The 19260-nt window shown below is 37.8% G+C and overlaps 1 protein-coding gene across 3 annotated transcripts in view; it reads right to left on the bottom strand.

Moving 5' to 3' along the window:
• Positions 1 to 19260, bottom strand: part of Map7d2 (MAP7 domain containing 2) — an 83544-nt gene that overhangs the window by 31456 nt on the left and 32828 nt on the right. For all 3 annotated transcript variants that reach the window (XM_055615717.1, XM_055615720.1, XM_055615718.1), the window contains exons 4-6: positions 6483 to 6585; positions 5596 to 5694; positions 3247 to 3357 (exon numbers count right to left, since the gene is read on the bottom strand). In XM_055615717.1, the coding sequence (XP_055471692.1) occupies positions 3247 to 3357; positions 5596 to 5694; positions 6483 to 6585 (313 nt within the window). The remainder of the gene's footprint in view (positions 1 to 3246; positions 3358 to 5595; positions 5695 to 6482; positions 6586 to 19260) is intronic.

Below are 19260 nucleotides of genomic sequence, written 5' to 3'. Positions count from 1 at the left end.
AAACATAGTGAGACATACTGGCAATCTCAACACTTGGGAGATAGAGGCAAAAGGATCGGGAGTTCAAAGCCAGCTTCAGTTGCTTTAGTGAATTTAAAACCAGCCTAGACTACATGAGATCTTGTCCTCCCCCAAAAAATAATTAATAAGAATAGATCCTATGTAACTTGATATAATTTTCAGTGAATACACTGTTTCTTGAGAATGGAGTCCAGATTCAGCCTTTGTATGGACACTGTGCTGTTCATCTACAAATAAATAAAATGTTTGCCCTCCTAAATCTTGGTTTCATGTTATAATCTTATTTAGTAAAGGAAGGCCACTGATGGTCTGGTCCAGTGTTTCTCAGACTTTAACATGCAGGTGAGGGAGGACCTCAGAGCTGTCTTTCTCATTACTGGTCCATGGATCACATTTTGAGTAGAAGGCTCTAGATGTTTGTTAAGCTCTTATGCTGTGCCAACTACTGTGTTATTTTATTTATACTATGATATCATTTAATCCTCATGATAATTTAATATTAAAGTTTTGAGACATGGTCTCGCTATGTTGCCCAAACTGTCCTCATCATGATCTTCCTACTTAGGCCTCCTGAGAAGCTGCATTATAAGCATTTACCACCATACATGGTTTTTATTACAATAAATGAAAACAAAATCTTCCACTTTCTATATGAGCAATAATGAATGGCAGAGCCAGCAGTGGTACTCCAGGGAGAAAGAAAGATCTATATACCAATCTATTCAAACTATCTCCTAAGAAAAGTCTACTAACCTCTATAGCCCATCAAGTTCATTTTCCACCTAATTCACATGTCACCAGTAAAAAAATAATTTATTCCCCTATATATTATTCATCTTTAAAAACAAACAGCAACAGCAAAATACTATCAGGCAGAAAATGCTACTAACCATTGAAAGCATTTTCTAAAGCCAGTAAATGAGAAGCAAAATGCAAAAGTTCAGGAATTAATCCAAGGCTGATCAAAACAGTTTCCGGCATTTTCTTTGACTTCACAACTTGGCCTCTTTTATCTGAGTCACTGGCCTGCTCAGAGAGCATGTATGTACTTCCGTTTCTGGCTAAAGAAGCCTGGGTGGTTTCAGCAGTCTTGAAACAAGAAAAGTTTCCATGGAACTAAGGTGCATGTGGTGAGCTGAGGGGCAGAATCAAATTTTTAAAAAGCAGAAATAAAATAAAAGAAAATAATGTTTAAACAAGATAGTGAATGATGGCATTTAACATTTTGGTGGCAGAACAAATCTGGAAATAAAAATAATTCTAAAAAAGAATAGTTTGGGGGTTTGTCCTGCTAAACCCAAACAAATAAAACATTACTTAAGAGTTTAGGAAAATTCATTCATTCTCTTATGACATCAGAATTAATTCAAAACACTATTACAGTGACCCTAGCTATATGTAATGGTATGCACCTCATTTGTGGACTGAAGCAGGAGAATTCAGTAAGAATCTAAACAAACAAACAAAAAAAACAAAACAAAAAAAAAAAAAAAAACCAAGCATAAGACCTGTATTATATGAAGAGAATTAACCCCCTTTCCAAATTTATATGGACTCACTTACTAACTAAATACATCTAACACTGGAAAAAGAAAGATCATGCCTACAAAAAAAAAAAAAAAAAAAAAAAGGCTTTCTTGGAGACCTGCTCTTTTCTGAAGAAGAAATGGAAGGAAAGTGGATCTAAGGAAAAGGGGAAGGGGAGGGCTGGGAGGACTGGAGCGGGAGGAAACTGTCGTTGGGATGTATTGTGTGAGAAAAGAATCTATTTTCAATACAAATACAAATTTAAATATATAAAATATTTTAAAACAGTGATTTTAAAAAATGCAAAGTACCATCCTATGAAGGTATAAAAATAAATGCTGTCCTATCTTTTTATGAATTTTTAAAGTAAGGGAAAATTACACAAAAACCATGAAAATAATGGCCAACAAATTACTGGATTTAATGGAAAACAGTAGGTAGAAATCATGATCCAAAATTCAATGACCACTAGATGTGATGATTTACACCTAGCACTTGGGAATAGGGGTAGTAATATGAGGAGTTCAGGACAATCTGGAATATGGAATGAGATCCTGCCTCAAGCAGAAAAGCGCAAACAACAAACACTCAAAAAAATGAGAAGAAAAAACAAAATCCAACAGCTAAAATGTTTTAGTTTGGGAATAAAATATATGGCAATAGAGATTGTTTGGATGTCTATTTAGTAAATGGTATGGAAATTAAAATTTTCTGTTTAGAATGGCCATAGAGTTAAAAGTATTAAGTATTTTCTCTTCAAACTCTTCCTTCGTTCCATCTTTCTAGTGGCTACCAATAAATGGGCATCAGAAAATCAGCGGCATTATGACACATATGTGTACTCTGCTACACATATCATGGGTCTAGGATGGAGGAATAAAGTCAATGCCAGCGAATGACAACCAAAAAGGACCATCAGCCTCTTCCAAGTCACAACCCTCTTCCTGCTTACCCCTTGGTGATGACCTGACAACCTCAATAGTGTTCTAGTACCTGACTTTCCTTCATCAGTGCTTTAGGATATGCATGTTACACGAGAAGAGGGCCCTCTTTTGTAACTTATCTACAGTAAAAGACAAAAATTCAGGTCTCTAATGACTCTTCTGACCCTCCATTAGAACACAGATGCTGTTTTATCTACTCAGGTTCTGAAAATAGTATATGTCCCTATATAGAGACTGTCTCCCAAAACAGAATACTGACTAAAAAGTCCACTGATCTTTTCCCTTTTTGAAAAAGCATCCTCATATTATTTCCGTACTTCTGTTTCTCTGTTTTCATTTATAAAATGGGCAGCCCTACAAAAACTATGAATGACTTTAAAGTCCCAGTTTTTCCATGTTATTAAGTCCTCCAGATAAGTCTAATCAATTCTCCTCTGGCTAATCAATTATATTACAGGACTGAGCCAGCAGGAGCTAAAAAAACAAACAAACAAACAAACAAACAAACAAAACTCCTCCATGCTCTATGGAATAAGTTCTTGCAGGCTGGGAGAATATCAACTCTGACTGATCAATAATGACCTTTCCTTATAGAACAATACCACTTTCCAGATCCTGTTAGACAGACCCTAGAGGTTAGGACAGTGGTAAGATTTACAGAAAGCTTGAGAGGAGGCTTTCACAAAGGACAATGTTAGGATGCTCACACCAGAAAGAAGCAAACTGGAGAGACAAGGTCTACCCATTCACTTGCCTCGGTCTGGGGAATAAGATATTGCCACGGTGGATGAAGACAAGCGTTTACTCATGGGAGGCTCCGGCTGCTTTGGCAAATTCATGGCTGAGGCTGAAAGTTTGCCACATGCTGCAGAGAAATGCATTAAAGTCATTGGTTTTCATATCACTGTAGCCTGTGCAATCATATCTCCAAGTGTCCTTCCTGTCCTCATCCACACACATCCAGTGGTTTTCCACTGCAGCACAGCACACTGCTTCCATTTTCCTTATCTTGACACATCCACTAATGCAGCCACTGATTTTCAATTTCTTCACTGTGCTCTTCTCTAATTTAATTTAAATGTTCAAACACTCAGATACTCAACTAAAACCATGCTAATCCCACCTAGTGTTTTCTTGCGTACATATCAAATAAAAATAGAACTAACTTAGACCCAAGGACAATTGTTCTTAGAAATAGCCAACATCTTGACGAAAACTGTATGTGCTGAAACAGAACTTTTCCTGATGGTTATTTGAGGCTTAAGTTGAAAAGAGTATGTAATTTGTAATGTAAGGAGTTGTGTTTAAAGAAGCACTAACTTTACCAGTTGTAGATTTTCTTTCTATTTTTAAGAGATAGCACCTTTTCTGCGGCTCTTCTGCAAATGCTTTAACAGTATAGTAAAACTTTAAACACTGACCCTAGATTTGGTGTTCTTTTGTTCCAGTCACTGTTTTAGATTGGCTTCTAAATGAAATCATTACAGCCAACAGAAAAGTACTGACTGTCCTGTGAAGCTATGTCAGAACCTAAGGCAAAAGTAAAACTGCACACATTGCTGTCAAGGAAGCTAACTCCTAATATTTTCAAAATTTTGAAAACTCATGTTTTCAAATGTTCCTCATATTTGACAATTTTTGCTGACCAGGTGACAATCTTAAAAAATTTTAATTAAGTTAAAATCAAACACATTTTAATTGAGGATATATAAAATACTTATACTTGAAATGATGTCTTGGATTTTTAACATTCCCACTCTTCAATTTTTTTCCAAGATAGGCATTTCTCTGTGTAGCCTTGGCTGTTGTAGACTTGCTTTGTAGACCAGGCTGGCCTCAAATTTACATAGATCTGCCTGCATCTGCCTCTCAGAGTGCTGAGATTACAGGAATGAGCCACTGCTCCCAGCTCCCACTCTTCAGTTTTTATTTACTTTAACTTTCTGGAAAAATAAGCAGCCACTAGAAACGATAAAACTATGTATATAACTGTACACATTTTCCCTTTTGCCTCTGGCTCTAATATGGCTTGGCATAGCACTAGTACTTGGAAACTCAGTATTTGGTTTGGGGATATTGCTCAGTGGTAGAGTGCTTGCTTAGTATAGGTTCCCTGATGAAACACAGGAGAGGAAGAGAGGGGAAGTCAAAGGCAATTCATTATTCTGTTTAACATGGATTTTTCTGTGGTTTAATTTTTATAAATACAACATTAAAATATTATTTCATCTTGATATTTTTGGCATTCCCATAGGTTGTATGTCTGAGTCACTCGCCTCACCTTGTTTCGAGCTTTTCTACTGGGAAGATGGAGTCTCAACCCATAAAGCAAAATCTGTACTACTTAGGACTACCAATAAGAATATTCTGTGTCAAAAAATGCCAGAAATAAAGACACTTATTCCTACTATTAAGATGCCTCTCAATATTTCTGATAAGTATCACATACCTTCTAGATCTCATTTTCATTTTCCCAGTCAAAATTACACAACATTTCTAAAGTCATTATTAAATGAGAACAAAGTTTTGCTAGATCTGTTCTTATTCTAGACCATAAAATTTCCCAGTTGTGTATTTTCCATGTACTGTATCTTTTACACAGAGAGATGGAGTCTGGCACAAAGCCCAGTTGTCTCATTATGTGTATTCTTCCTGTTAGTAGTGATAAATTCCCTGCCTGCCTCTCAAACCCTTCTCCAGAAATCCATTACATTAACAAACCCAAGGATTCTATTCAGAAATCAGTATGATTGCTGGTTTTTCACCAGAAGTAATGAAAGTGCATTGCTCCTTGATATCTAAAACAGGATGACTGAGACTGTTAAATGCCTAAATGGATAAAAGTAAAATACTGATGAGATTTTATAAAGACAGAAGTTAGTGAGCTGAGGATGAAATGTCTCCAGGACACTAAGATATAAGGCATGCAACTCTGTTATAACAAAGGAACAAAAACATATGAGCATGTTGTTCACAGTTCTAAGGGGAAAAGTCATGACAAGTCAGACTAAGAAATCAATTGTGAAAATGATTTCACTTTTGAGTGATTTCACAATTGAGACATACACAGTTATCACAGAACACTATGTATGGTAGAGTATACCGTTGGTGGACTCGGCAGCAGCTGTAGTGGTCCCTGTGTCCGAAGGGAGGGTGCTGGCTGCTAAAGTTAGAGGAGGGGGTGGGGTATTTTCTGATTCACCTACACAGGAAAAAAAAAATCAGAGCAAAGAGAGGTAAAAAAAGAAAAAAACTTCCAATTTGTTGTTGCATTTAAGTTTCTAATAAAGAAATTAGAAAAATAACAAATGAGTTATTGATTTTTCCAAAGAAAAGAAAAAGAGTATTCACTGCCAAATGGTTAAAAGCACAAGATGGCAAAGTTAAGAGACCGTAATTTAAACATCTGCTCTCAGAAAGAGGTAGTCACAACTCCTGCATAATACTGAGATCAATGAAATATACTATGACATTGAAAAGAGGGAAAAGTCATCCTGATATTAGTAATAATCCATACTTTAGGCCTTTGGAAATTTAAAGATGATATGAATTAGATAATGAAATAAATAAGTTGCTTTAAAATAAAATTAAAAAAGCAACAAAAAAAAAATCAAAATGAAGGAAAACGTCCAGCCCTTAGAGAGTAACTGCCATGATTTTTCCAGTCACATCTAGAGCTGTGACTGTGCCTCTCCTGAAATGAGATTATTTTTGGACCTGTGTGTGCCCAGTCCAGCTACCAGGCTCTGTATTTATTTTATTTGCTTTTCTTTTGCTCTTTTCCAAAACCCAGTATTCATGCTTCAAGCATCTGATAGCAAGAAGAATGACAGCTCCTCTTTATGAGAAACGTATACACATACAGGAAATGTTTCAGTTTAAACATCTGAAAAGGTGCCTATAAAGCTGTGCACAGGATCTTCCAATCCTGCAGACATGCTTGTCATCTCCCATAGGGGTCCTGCAATGCACAGATAGCATTAGACTCACCTCCAGGCCCTGAGGCCGATAATCCTCCCCATGAATACTTCTTCTTCAGCTCTACCTGCTGTGTACGCTCTAGGGACCGACGCATCATTGCTTCCAGGCGCTCCTGCCCAATTCACGAAAAGCCAAAAGCATAGAATGTTAACAGTATCAACAACTCAGCTGCACTGAAGGGCTGCCTTAGTGCTCCGGAGGAGTCACTAAATGGGGCTGTCTATGCTCAGCATCCCAAACCTAGGATCCTGTACTCTCTTCACCACAGCAGTGCCCTTTGGTGGGGTGGAGAGTAAACAATACAGCTAGGCTAGCCAAGGACTGTGAATCTTGTGTCCCTTCCCCTCCCCTCCCTGGGGAGAAGCTGTTGCTATGCCAGCTCCATTTGCTTATGAATAATGCTCAATAAGCATTAACTCTTTCAAGCCTGTCTCCAGTCTTGTTAAGAGGACTGAAATTTGGTCCTAGTGCTAAATATAGCCTTTCTAATTGAACGCATAAAGCAGTCCTGATTTGAGGAAATGTAAAGTATAATTATAATTTTTCAGCCTTGTATATAGCTTTTGAGAACAGCACTTGACTTTGAAATCTACTTTATAAAACTCCATTTTCATCTTTGACCTGCATTTCTATATTGTAATAATTTTCTGCTCATATTACTCTTAAGATAGTACTGCACAATCCAAGTTTAACAAGGGTACAGAAACTTCTGGCTACAAAACAAAACACCCATTCTTTGCCTCTGAAAGACTCTACCCAGCAGGATATCAAAGCAGAGGCTGAGACTCATGGCCAAGCTTTGGGCAGAGTGCAAGGAATCTTATGGAAGAAGGGGGAGATAAAAAGACCTGGAGGGAACAGGAGCTCCACAAGGAGAGAAAAAAAATCTGAGACTGATATTCCAACCAAGGACCATGGAAGGAGATAACCTAGGACCCCTGCTCAGATGTAGCTCATGGCAGCTCAGTCTCCAAGTAGGTTTCCTAGTAAGGGGAACAGAGACTGTTTCTGACATGAACTCAGTGGCTGGCTCTTTGATCACCTCTCCCTCAGGGGGGTGCAGCCTTACAAGGCCACAGAGGAAGAAAATGCAGCCAGTCCTGATGAGACCTGATAAACTAGGGTCAGATGGAAGGGGAGGAGGACCTCCGTTACCAGTGGACTGGGGGAGGGACATGGGTGGAGAAGAGGGAGGGTGAGTGGGATTGGGAGGGGAGAAGGGAGGGGGCTACAGTTGGGATACAAAGTGAATAAACTGTAATTAATAAAAAATAAATAAATTTTTAAAAAAGTCAAGAAAAGTCCTCTAGTACACAATGATCCAGACACAATTGCCTGGTGGTCAGGGGAGGGAGGGGAAAAGGAGAGGAAAGGGGAAAGAAGAGGGAGAGGAAGAGGGGATTACAGGGAGAGAAGGGGAATGGAGAAGGAAAGAGAGAGAGAGGCAGAGAGCAAGCTATGCCTTTTTGTTTACTGCTTTAACTGTACTGTTCAGTACAGACCCAGAGGTCTGTCCACAGCAGGACTCTTCACAGTCTCCTTTCTACAAACAGATTTCTATATCCAAGCTAGGTGATCCCCCAAGGCCCTCTAAGAGTGGCCAGCCTTCAGTTGAGTGAAATTTTTGTTTAGGTAAATTCAGAAATGTCTTGTTTTGCACCCAGTTTGAGTTTTTATTAGCTACTGAGCAAGGACAGTATGAGAAGTTTAGCTGTGTCAACCCAACTTAAAGAGGTGATGCTACTCTCTGAAAAAACGACTTTCTTAGTTATTTGCTTAGCACAAGAAACAAGAGTTGATTTTTCTGTAAATCCCACCATCAAAGGCAATTAGTCAAGAAGCTACATCGAATGAAGATTAGATGAGAATACTGATGATTAGATGAGAATACAAAACTTGAGGTATCATAGGAATATGGAGCAAGGGAGAAATGCAAGGGAGAAAGGAGCTGACAGACCTTCTATGATCTTCAAAATATCAGACTCAGAAAATTAAGACTCCTGCAACACGTCCCAATAGGTTAGGGAAGCAAAATGGCCTATATCAGATGAATAATCTTTTTACTAAAGTATTTTCTTGGTTGACAGGAGACAGAACATGACAGAAAGAACTTAAATTTAGTACTGAGGGAAAAATTAAGATTCTATAGCCAGGTGTTGAACATTCAACAGACCTCATTGAGCTCTTCAAGAACCACAGAGTTGATCACAAAAGGCTTCCTTTAGAGAAGAACTTCCACAGTGCACAGCAATCCTCCTTCCATAAAGATCACTCATGAAAACATTGTCTATGCATCAGCAATATACTAACCCTGATGTGGTTAACATGTATAGAAAGACCTCAGGGTGGGAGCAAGTGACAAAGGCAAACATGCCTCCTTGGGTTGCTACACAACCTTAGAAAACCCAGCTCTCAGCATAGATCTAACCTGCCAAAACTGTGCCATGTTTTTCCTAGGAAGAAGAGAAAAGCAATTTCAGGTTGTACTCATGCGGACCAGGGGTCAGATAATATCCTCTACTGTGTTAGAGATTTAAAAAAAAAAAAAGCATAGAACCAGAAAACATCCAGAAATTAAACTACTAAAAATTAAGCTGTATGACTGTCCTCTGAGAGACTCCACGCAGTAGGAGAAGGAAACAGATGCTGAGTTCTACAGCCAAAAGAGCTCTGGAGTCTTGTGAAGGAGTGTGGGGAAGGATAGAAGGTCCCGGAGGGGACAAGAGCCCCTCAAGAGGACTAACACTGTCAGCTAACCTAGGCCCATAAGGACTAAAAGAGACTGAATCACCAACCAAAGAGCATGCATGGACTAGACCTAGGCCCACAACACATAGGTAATTGATGGACATCTTGATCTTCATGTGAGTCCCCTTGTAAGATGAGCAGGTACTGTTTATGATAGGGACTCTGTTGCCTGCTTTTCGATTACTTCCCCCTGGTAGAGCTGTCTTGTCTGGGCTCATTAAGTCCTGATTTGACTTGATGGGCTGAGTTGAGTTCGTAAGGGGATACTCCCTTTTTCTGAGGAGAAGAGGAGAAGAGGGAAGAGGGTGAGAGGGTGGGACTGGGAGGAAAGGAGGGAGGGAGTTGTGATTGGGATATAAAATGATTAAATTTATTAAAAAATAAGCTTTATCAGGACCAACCATCTAACATAATATCCCCTCATCCACAACGAGTATGAGACTGACTACATTAAATGCCTCCAACACTAATGTGATATAAAAGAAAATTATGCACAGAAATTGCCTCCAAATGGACCCTTGTGACACTGCAGGATATGCTGAACCATGAGAATCATCTAATGTGACACTTCACTGTGTTCCTTCCTGGAAGAAGTAGTTACAAGGTTTCTCTTGAATCAGCACTCTAGTAGGATGTCAAGAATTAAAATAGGAAGGCCAGAGAGAAAGGAGAAAAATTCTAGGTCATCAAGGAATGGAGGATGGGAAGAAAAAGGCAAGTCCAGTGACTAATGAATAACATACAGGCTAAGAACCGAGAAATCTATCTTAAAAGGCCCAAACACCTTCTCATACACTGGCTCCCCCTATCAGTACTGAGGAATAAACCTAGGAACACGTGTTGGGGAAGTGCTCTAACATTGAGATATACCCTCAGCCCTCTTTTTAAACTATTTACTTTGAGATAGAGTTTCATTAAATTGCTCAGGCTATCCTTGAACTTGTTCTATAGCTAAGGCATCCCGTGAACCTTTAATCTTCCTGTCTTAGACCTCTAAGTAGCTAGGATTACCAACTTGTAACACCAAGCCTATGTGAGTTTTGTTTTGTTGTAATTTTTTGGATATTTATTCAGAATATTTTTTATGTTTTATTGATACATGGTCTTATATAACCTGGGTTAACTTCAAACAGTCTATGAAGCCAAGGATAAACTTGAACTTCTGAACCTTCATCCTCTATTTCAATGAGACCAAAGCCAGCTGGAATAACTGGAGAGACTCTCATACTTCTAATGATTACTCTGTACTAGATGCTTGCTGGACACTTTTCTAAGTCATCTACTTCAGTCCTGGTACCTTTGTTTGGTTCTGAGGAAATAGAGTTAGAGGGGGTTATATGACTTGCTCTAGCTGGCAGTTGCTTAGTGATAGGAATGAGGTATAGACTCAGAGCAGAAGAAGCCACAGCAATCAGATAGAAGCCAGCAACAGTGACCACAGGTAACAGGTTTGCTTAAACTTCTATCTGCTAGCAAAAACAAATAAATCACCACCAATAAGTGCCACTTTACAAGTAAAGGTGGGTCTCATTATGTGTGGTTCAGCCCATGGTCAATGTTCATATGTCCTCTTTAAAATAAAAAAAAAAAAAAGAAGAAAAGAAAAAGTGGACTCTGGCTAGGGAAGCAGGTAGGCTAACTAGAGATCTATGCAGCTCCTTCTGCTCATCCAAATCCAATCCTCCAGTTTCATTCCCTGCTCTGCAGAATACCTGCTTCTTTTCTCCTTGCCCCATCTTCAGTAGACCATACAGATTTTTCCCCTCCTAATCTCCCTCCGTCTACTCATTATTTTTATCCCAGCCCCCAACTCCAGCAGGTACTCTCTGGGAATCCACAAGCCACTCTCACCAGGTAAACAAGTACACTAACTGCAGATCTTCAATCTTCCTCCATTCCTCCAAGTCCATCGCCAAAGTCTCATCGCCAGCTCTGTAGCAAACCTTCTGCTGTGGCCTCTCCTTGCTCTCTACCCCCATTCCCAGTGAACTAAACAGATCCTGAACACACTGCCCATCCCCATTCCTAAGTGTCAGCTCCCAATATCCAGAAACACCTTTTACCTGGATACTCCCAATGGCCATACCTAACAGGATCCAAGAAGAATTTCCTTCCAGGTACCACACAGCCACCACTTTCTCATAAAATCCAGAGAGGGCAACAGAAACCAAGGTACAAATAACTCCCCAACAAAAACAAGACCAGATATCAGCAACTAGAATTATAATCTTCCCAATACTAAATGTCTAGAAGCCAGCATAAAAACATAGCAAGGATAGTATGTTTCCACTAAAGCCCAGGAACCCTACTAGAGCAGGCCCTGAGTATTCCAACGTAGCTGAAGCACAAGTAAAAGACGTTATAACAGCCTTTATGACTATGATAGAGGTCCTTAAAGAAGAAATGAATAAATCACTTAAAGAAATCTATGAAAACATAAACAAACCATGGAAGGAAATAAATAAAACACTTCAAGAAGACCTGAAAGTCAAAATAGAATCATTAAGAAAAAATCAGACTGAGAGAAATCTGTAAAGAAAAAAACGAGGACCTTAAGCAGGAACCTCGAAGGCAAGCCTTAATAACAGAATACAAAAAAATGGAAGAGAAAATCTTAGCAACAGTAGAAAAAATGGATACCTTTGTCAAAGGAAATGTTAAAAACAAACAAACAAACAAACAAAAACAAATAAAAACCTCCTGGTACAAAACATCCAGAAAAAGTCAAATACTATAGAAGAGACCAAATATAAGAATAATAAGAATGGAGTAAGGAGAAAAAAAAAAAAAAAGCCCAGGTCAAAGAAAATATTTTTAACAAATTCACAGAAGAAAATTTTCCTAACCTAAAGAAGGAGATGTTTACCAACATATAGACCAGCAAAATTTGGATCAGAAAATAAAGTCTCCTTACCATATAATAATCAAAACACAAAATGTACAGAACAAAGAAACAATATTAAAAGCTACAAGGGAAAAAGAACAAGTAACGTATAAATGCAGACCTATTAGAACTGCCCCTGACTTCTCAAAGGAGACTCTAAAAGCCAGAAGTGCCTGAATAAATGTGTTACAGATTCTAAGAAACTACAATAGCCATCACAGACTACTATACCCAGCAAAACTTTCAATCACAATAGAGAAAATAAAGAGATACCAGGATAAAATTAAATTTAAAGAATAATCGAGCTACAAATTCATCTTACAGAAGGCACGGGAAGGAAAACACCAACCAAAAGACATTAACTATAAGCAAGAAAATACAGGAAATAATTCCAGACCAGCAAATCAAAAGAAGAAAATGTGTGAGAGCATGCACTCATGCACATACACACACACCACCACCACCATCACTGGAATCAACAAACAGGGCTTAATGATATCTCTCAACATCAGTGATCTCAAATTTCCAATAAAAAGACACAAACTAATAAAATGGATGCCAAAAACAGGATCCATCCTTCTGCTGCACCCAAGAATCACACCTTAACATCATGGATAAAAATTACCTCACGGTAAAAGCATTTTCTAGAAATGGACCTGAGAAACAACCTAGTTTAGCCATTTTAGTATCTGATAACATAGGTTTCAAAGCAAAACTAATCAGAAGAGATGGGGAAGAATACTGTGGTGGTGGTTTGAATAGGATTGGCCCCCACAGACTCATGTGTTTGAATGCTTGGCCCTTAGGGAATGGTACTATTAGGAGGTTTGGCCTTATTGGAGTAGGTGTGGGCTTGTTGGAGGAAAAGACATGCCCAGTGTGGCACAGTGTCTTTCTGCTGCCCGCAGATCAAGTTGTAGATTTCTCAGCACCATGTCTGTCTGCATGCTGCCATGTTCCCTGGCATGACAACGATGGACTAAACCTCTGAAACTGTAAGCCAGCCCCAATTAAATATTTTCCTTTATAACAGTTGCCATGAGCCAAAGTGTTGTCTCATGCCTGTAATCCCAGCACTAGGGGGGAAGCAGAGGCAGGTGGATCTCTGTAAATTTAAGACCAGCCTGGTCTACAAAGAGAGTTCAGGATTTCCAATGCTATGCAAGAGAAACTGTGTCTTGAAAAACAAACAAAACAAAACACACACACACACACACACACACACACACACAAAAACAGTTTTCATGGTCTTGGAATCTTCTCACAGCAAACTGAGACAAGACACTGCTCAAAGGAAAAATCCACCAAAAGGACACTAAAATCCTTAACAAACAAGGGCACCCAAGTACATAAGAAACACTTCTATAGCTTAAATCATATATTGATACTTACACACTGATAGTGGGTAAATTTAATACCTCACTCTCGCCAATAGACAGGTCATCTAAACAAAACCTAAACAGAGAAATGTTGGAGCTAACTGATGTTATAAACCAAATGGATCTAACACATATTTACAGAAGATTTCACCCCAAAACAAAAGGAAAAACAGTCTTCTCTGCACCTTGTGGAACTTTCTAAAAAGTAAAAACTGACCATATACTAAGACACAAAGCAAACCTCAACAGATATAAGAAATCTGAACTAAGTTCCTGTATCCTGTCAGACCACCACAGATTAAAGCTGAATATCAATGACAGCAGAAACAAGAAATAACAGAAAGCTTACAAACCCATCAAAACTGGACAACTCAATGAAAAACGGGTAAAGACAAAAATAAATAAATTAAAGAGTTTTTAAGAATTGAATGAAAATGAAAACACAGCATACCCAAACTTATGGAACAGAATGAAAGTGGTTTCTACGAGGTAAGTTCACAGACTAAATACCTACTTTGGGATGGGGGGGAGAGATCTCATACCAGTAAAGTAACAACACACATGAAAACTCTAGAATAAAAAGAAAAAAAGTCACAACCAAAAGAAGTGATGGCAAGAAATAATCAAACAACTCAGGACTGAAATAAATAAATAAATAAATAAATAAACAAATACAAAACAAATAAAACAGAGAATCAATAAAACAAAAAGTTGGTTTTCTGAGAAAATCAGTAAGACTGATAAACCCTTATCTAAATTAACTAAAAGGTGGAGAGAATATCCACATTTAAAAAGGTACAAATGAAACATGAGATGTAACTATAAACACTAAGGAAAACCTGAGAACCATAAGGTCATACTTTAAAAACCTGAATTCCATCTAACTGGAAAATCTAATAGAAATGGGTAATTTTCTCGATACATACCACTTACCAATGTTAAATTATGATCAGATAAGTAACTTAAATAGACTATCACCCCTAGTAATATAGAAGCAGTCATTAAAAGTCTCCCAACATTGTCCAAAAGCCCAGGGCCAGGCGGTTTTAGCATAGAATCCTATCAGATTGTCAAAAGAGAGTTAATGTCAATACTAGTCAAGCTATTCCACAAAGTAAAAGCAGAAGAAATATTGCTTAATTCATTTTATGAGGCCACAAATGCCCTATTATCCAAACTACATAAAGACCCAATAAGGAAAGAAAATTATAGACCAATTTCCTTTATAAACATAGTTGCAAATTTTTCTCAATAAAATACTTGCAAACTGAATCCAAGAACACATCAAAAAAATCATCCCACCATGATCAGGTGAAAATAGGCTTCATTCCAGAGAATCAAGGATGGTTCAATATACATAAATCTATAAATGTAACCCACCATATAAACAAACTGAAAGACAAAAACCACATGATCAACTCCTTAGATGAAGAAAAGGTCTTGGACAAAATCCAACACCCCTTCATAATAAATGTCCTATAGAGATTAAAGGTACATACCTAAGTATAGTAAACATAGTTTACAGCAATTCCATAGCCAATATCAACTTAAATGGAGAGAAACTCAAAGAAATACCTTTAAAATCAGGAACAAGACAAAGTTTTCCACTCTCTCCATACCTATACAATAGAGTATACGAACTCTTAGCTAGAGCAATAAGTCAACTGGAGCATATAGGGGGTACAAATTAGAAAGGAAGAAGTCAAAGTATCTTTATTTGCAAATGATATAACAGTATACATAAATAACCCAAAAATTCCCATGGGGGGAGGGGAACTCCTACAGCTGATAAGCACTTTCAGCAAAGTAGCTAGATACAAAATTAGCTTTAAAAAATCAGTAGCCTCTCCCTGAGGGGGGGGGTGGTGCATCCTTGCCAGGTCACAGAGGAGGACAATGCAACCAGTCCTGATGAGACTTGATAAGCTAAGGTCAGATGGAAGGGGAGGAGGACCTCCCCTATCAGTGGACTTAGAGAGGGGCATGGGAGGAGATGAAGGAGGATTGGGAGGGAATGAAGGAGGGGGCTACAGCTGGGATACAAATGAATGAACTGTAATTAATATATAAAAAATAAAAATTTAATTAAAAAATCAGTAGTCCTTCTATATACCAATGAGAAACAGAAATGAGGGGGGAAAAAGAAATCAGGGAAAGAACAGGTTTTACAATAACCTCATATAATATAAATTGGCGGTAACTTTAACTATGCAAGTGAAAGTCTTGTGTAATAAAAACTTCAACTCACTGAAAAAAGAAAATGAATATATCAGAGGATGGAAAGATCTCCCATTCTCATGTATCAGTACAAATAATATAGTAAAAATGGCCATCCTACCAAAATCAAACTAGCGATTCATTGCAATTCCCATCAAAATTCCAACAGAATTCTTCACAGATCTTGAAAAGAAAATTTTCAACTTCACATGGAAACACACACACACACACAAAAGGAATAGCTAAAACAATCCTGAATAATAAAAGAACTGTGGTAGAAATCACACCACCCTTTATTTCAAGTTGTACTTGGAACTATAGTAAACAAACGAATAAGCAAAACAAAACAAAACAAAACAAAACAAAACAAAACAAAAACCAATATGGTATTGGTACAAAGCAGACAGTTTGATTAATGGAATTAAACTAAAGACCCCAAAATAAAGCACACACCCACATATGCCTGATTTTTAATAAAGAAGCCAGAGACACACACTGGATAAAAGACAAAAGACAGCATCTTCAACAAATGGTGCTGGTCAAACTGGATGTCTGCATGTAGTAGAATGCAAATAAATCCATATCTATCACCCTGCACAAAACTAAACTCCAAGTGAATCAAAGACCTCAACAAAAATCCAGATACACTGAATATGATTTAAAAAAAAAAGTGGGGAAGAACCTTGAACTCATTGGAGTAAGAGACGACTTCCTGAACAGAACACCAACAGCACAGGCTCTTAAGATCAACAATCAGTAAATGGGACCTCATGAAAGTTTCCATGTGTCAAAGGACACTGTTATTCAAAGTGAAAATATTTTTACTAATTACACAGCTAATGAAGGTCACATATCCAAAATATATAAAGAGCTCAAAAACTAGATATAAACAAAACAACTAACCCAATTAAAAAATGAAGTGCTGACTGTGCTGGCACACAATTTTTATCCCGGCACTCAGGAAGGCAGAGGCAAACAGATCTCTGTGAGTTCAAAGCCAGCTTAGTCTTCAAAGTGAGTCCAGAACAGCTAAGGCTACACAGTGAAACCCTGTCTTGAAAAACAAAAAAACAAAAACAAAAACCACAAAAAGGTGTAGATCTAAACAGAGAATTCTTAGTACTGGAATCTCAAAATGGCAGAGAAACACTTAAAGAAATGTTCAACACCCTTAGCCATCAGGGAAATACAAATCAAAACTACTTTGATATTCCATCTTTCACCGAGCAGAATGGCTAAGATCAATAAAACAAGTGATAGCTCATGCTGGTGATGATTTGGAGCAAGGAAATCACTAATTCATTGCTGATGGAAGTTGAAACGTGTACAAACATTATGAAAATCAATATGGCAGTTCTTCAGAAAGTTGGAAATTGATCCACCTCAAGAGCCAGTTATACCACTCTTGGGCATATACCTAAAGGACACTATATCCTACCACAAGGACATTTGCTCAGTCATATTCATTGCTGCACTGTTCATAATAGCCAGAAACTAAAAACAACTTAAATGTCCCTCAAGAGAAGAATGGATTTTAAAAAGTGGTAAATTTACACAATAGAGTATTACTTGGCAGTTAAAAATATGAAACTCACAGGTAAATGGATGGGAGGAGAACAGAGAGGGAGGGTGGGATTGGGAGGGAATGAAGGAGGGGGCTACAGCTGGGATACAAAGTGAATAAACTGTAATTAATATAAAAAATAAAAATTTAATTGAAAAAAAAAAACAACCCATCCTGAGTGAGGTATCCCAGATCCAGAAAGACAAATATGGTACATATTCACTTACATGTCGATAATGGTGGTTAACTCAATAATAACCAAGTTACAATTTGTAGAATCACAGAGGTTAGGTACAGAGTATGTGACTAGGAGATATAGATAGATCTCATTAGGACTGGGAAAAGGTTATGGATATTTATAGATAGTTGGGTGGGCTGGAATGGGAGGATCAGTTGGGGAGGGACAGGGGATAAGGGGATGATGGAGGAAATATAGGGAGAGAAAGTTAATATTAAGGGGCATTGGAGAGGTAGTATGGAAACCTATTACAATAGAAGCTTCCATAATATATGCATATATTATGATGATTTAAATGAAATCACCAAATAATGGGTGACACAGAGTCCCATCTGCCCATCCCTTATCAGCAAAAATGTTTAAGCTTCCAGTACTGGGATTGGGTTACATCCAATTGAGTTGTTGGCCCAAAGGGTCATATGGGAATCCCCAAACAACCCAAGCTATTGCCAAGACTACAGGTTGCTCTCCACAAACTTACAGCAAGGTCCCGTTGCTGAATAAAACACCTACACAAATCATTGAATAAGGAGAAATTGAACTGGTACCTACATAGCCCCTATGTTCTTGGTACAGGAAGGTACTCTGCAGGCTACCAAAAGAGAAACATAAACAATACCCTAGCCACACGCACCTTGATTACAATGGAGTCCTGCCTGCAAAATATGCTGGGGTGGCATAAAGTTTGTGGGAGTGCAACCAATATCTGATTTGACTTAAAGGCGCACTCCACAAGATAGAACCTAAACCCAACACTCCTTGGGTGACCAAGAACCTCAGACTAGATAGACTAGAGACCTAGAGAAAAATCAAATAATAATAATGTTCAAAAAACAAAACAAACAAACATTGTAGCAAAAACTAAATCTTGATGACATCCTGCTATACTCAGATCACTGCCTTGTGCAGCCATCATCAGAGATGCTTCCTCCTGCAGAAGATGGGAAGAAATAGTCACCCACAGCCAGACATTATTCACATAGTGACATACCTTTCAAAACTCAGCCCTAAATTAGATGTCTCTATCAAATCCATTCTCCTTCTGAGCTTAGGGAACCCCACTGAAGAGGAAGTAAAAAGTGTAAGAGCCATAGAGGATAGAGGACCTCAAGAAAACAAGGCCCTCTAAATCAACATGAGCAAAACTCATATGATGAACTCAGAGACTGAAGCAGCATGCACAAGCCCTGCATAGGTCTGCACCAGGTCCTCTGCATATATGATATGGCTTGTAGTTTAGTGTTTTTTAATGGAATTCTTGAGTATGTCAATGAGTATATCTCTTATGACTTCTCTTGGGCTCTTTTCATTCTGTTTGCTTTTCCTGTCCAACTCTTATGTGTTAATTTTTGCTTTATCTTAGTATGTTATTTTGTTATAAAACAGAAGTGAATAAATGATAAGTATTAAGAGACTTTAAAAACACTAAGTTCATATAAACCTGTTTCTATAGTGTTGAAAATTGAGAAACTGCTACATTGTTCATTCTAAAAGATGAGTCATTATAGCTTATGGATAAAAATGATCATCACTTGATATAAGAGTATGATTACATCGTTAAAATATACTTAAGAAAATCTATAACTCAAATATGCTTCCCAAATACACTTCAAAAGTTTAGTAATAAACACACTCCATAGGGATAACTGTATTCCATTTCTTTTTTAAAAGGTAACTGGAAAGGATGATTAAAGCAAGGAGCTACATTAAAATTTAAGTACACTAGCATCTTTGTATTCAAACAGAATAATTTCCAG

Source organism: Psammomys obesus, unplaced genomic scaffold (assembly GCF_907164565.1).
Source record: "Psammomys obesus unplaced genomic scaffold, mPsaObe1.curated_primary_1811, whole genome shotgun sequence".
In the NCBI taxonomy this organism is placed as follows: Eukaryota; Metazoa; Chordata; class Mammalia; order Rodentia; family Muridae; genus Psammomys; species Psammomys obesus.
This window is presented reverse-complemented; position numbering and strand designations above follow the sequence as displayed.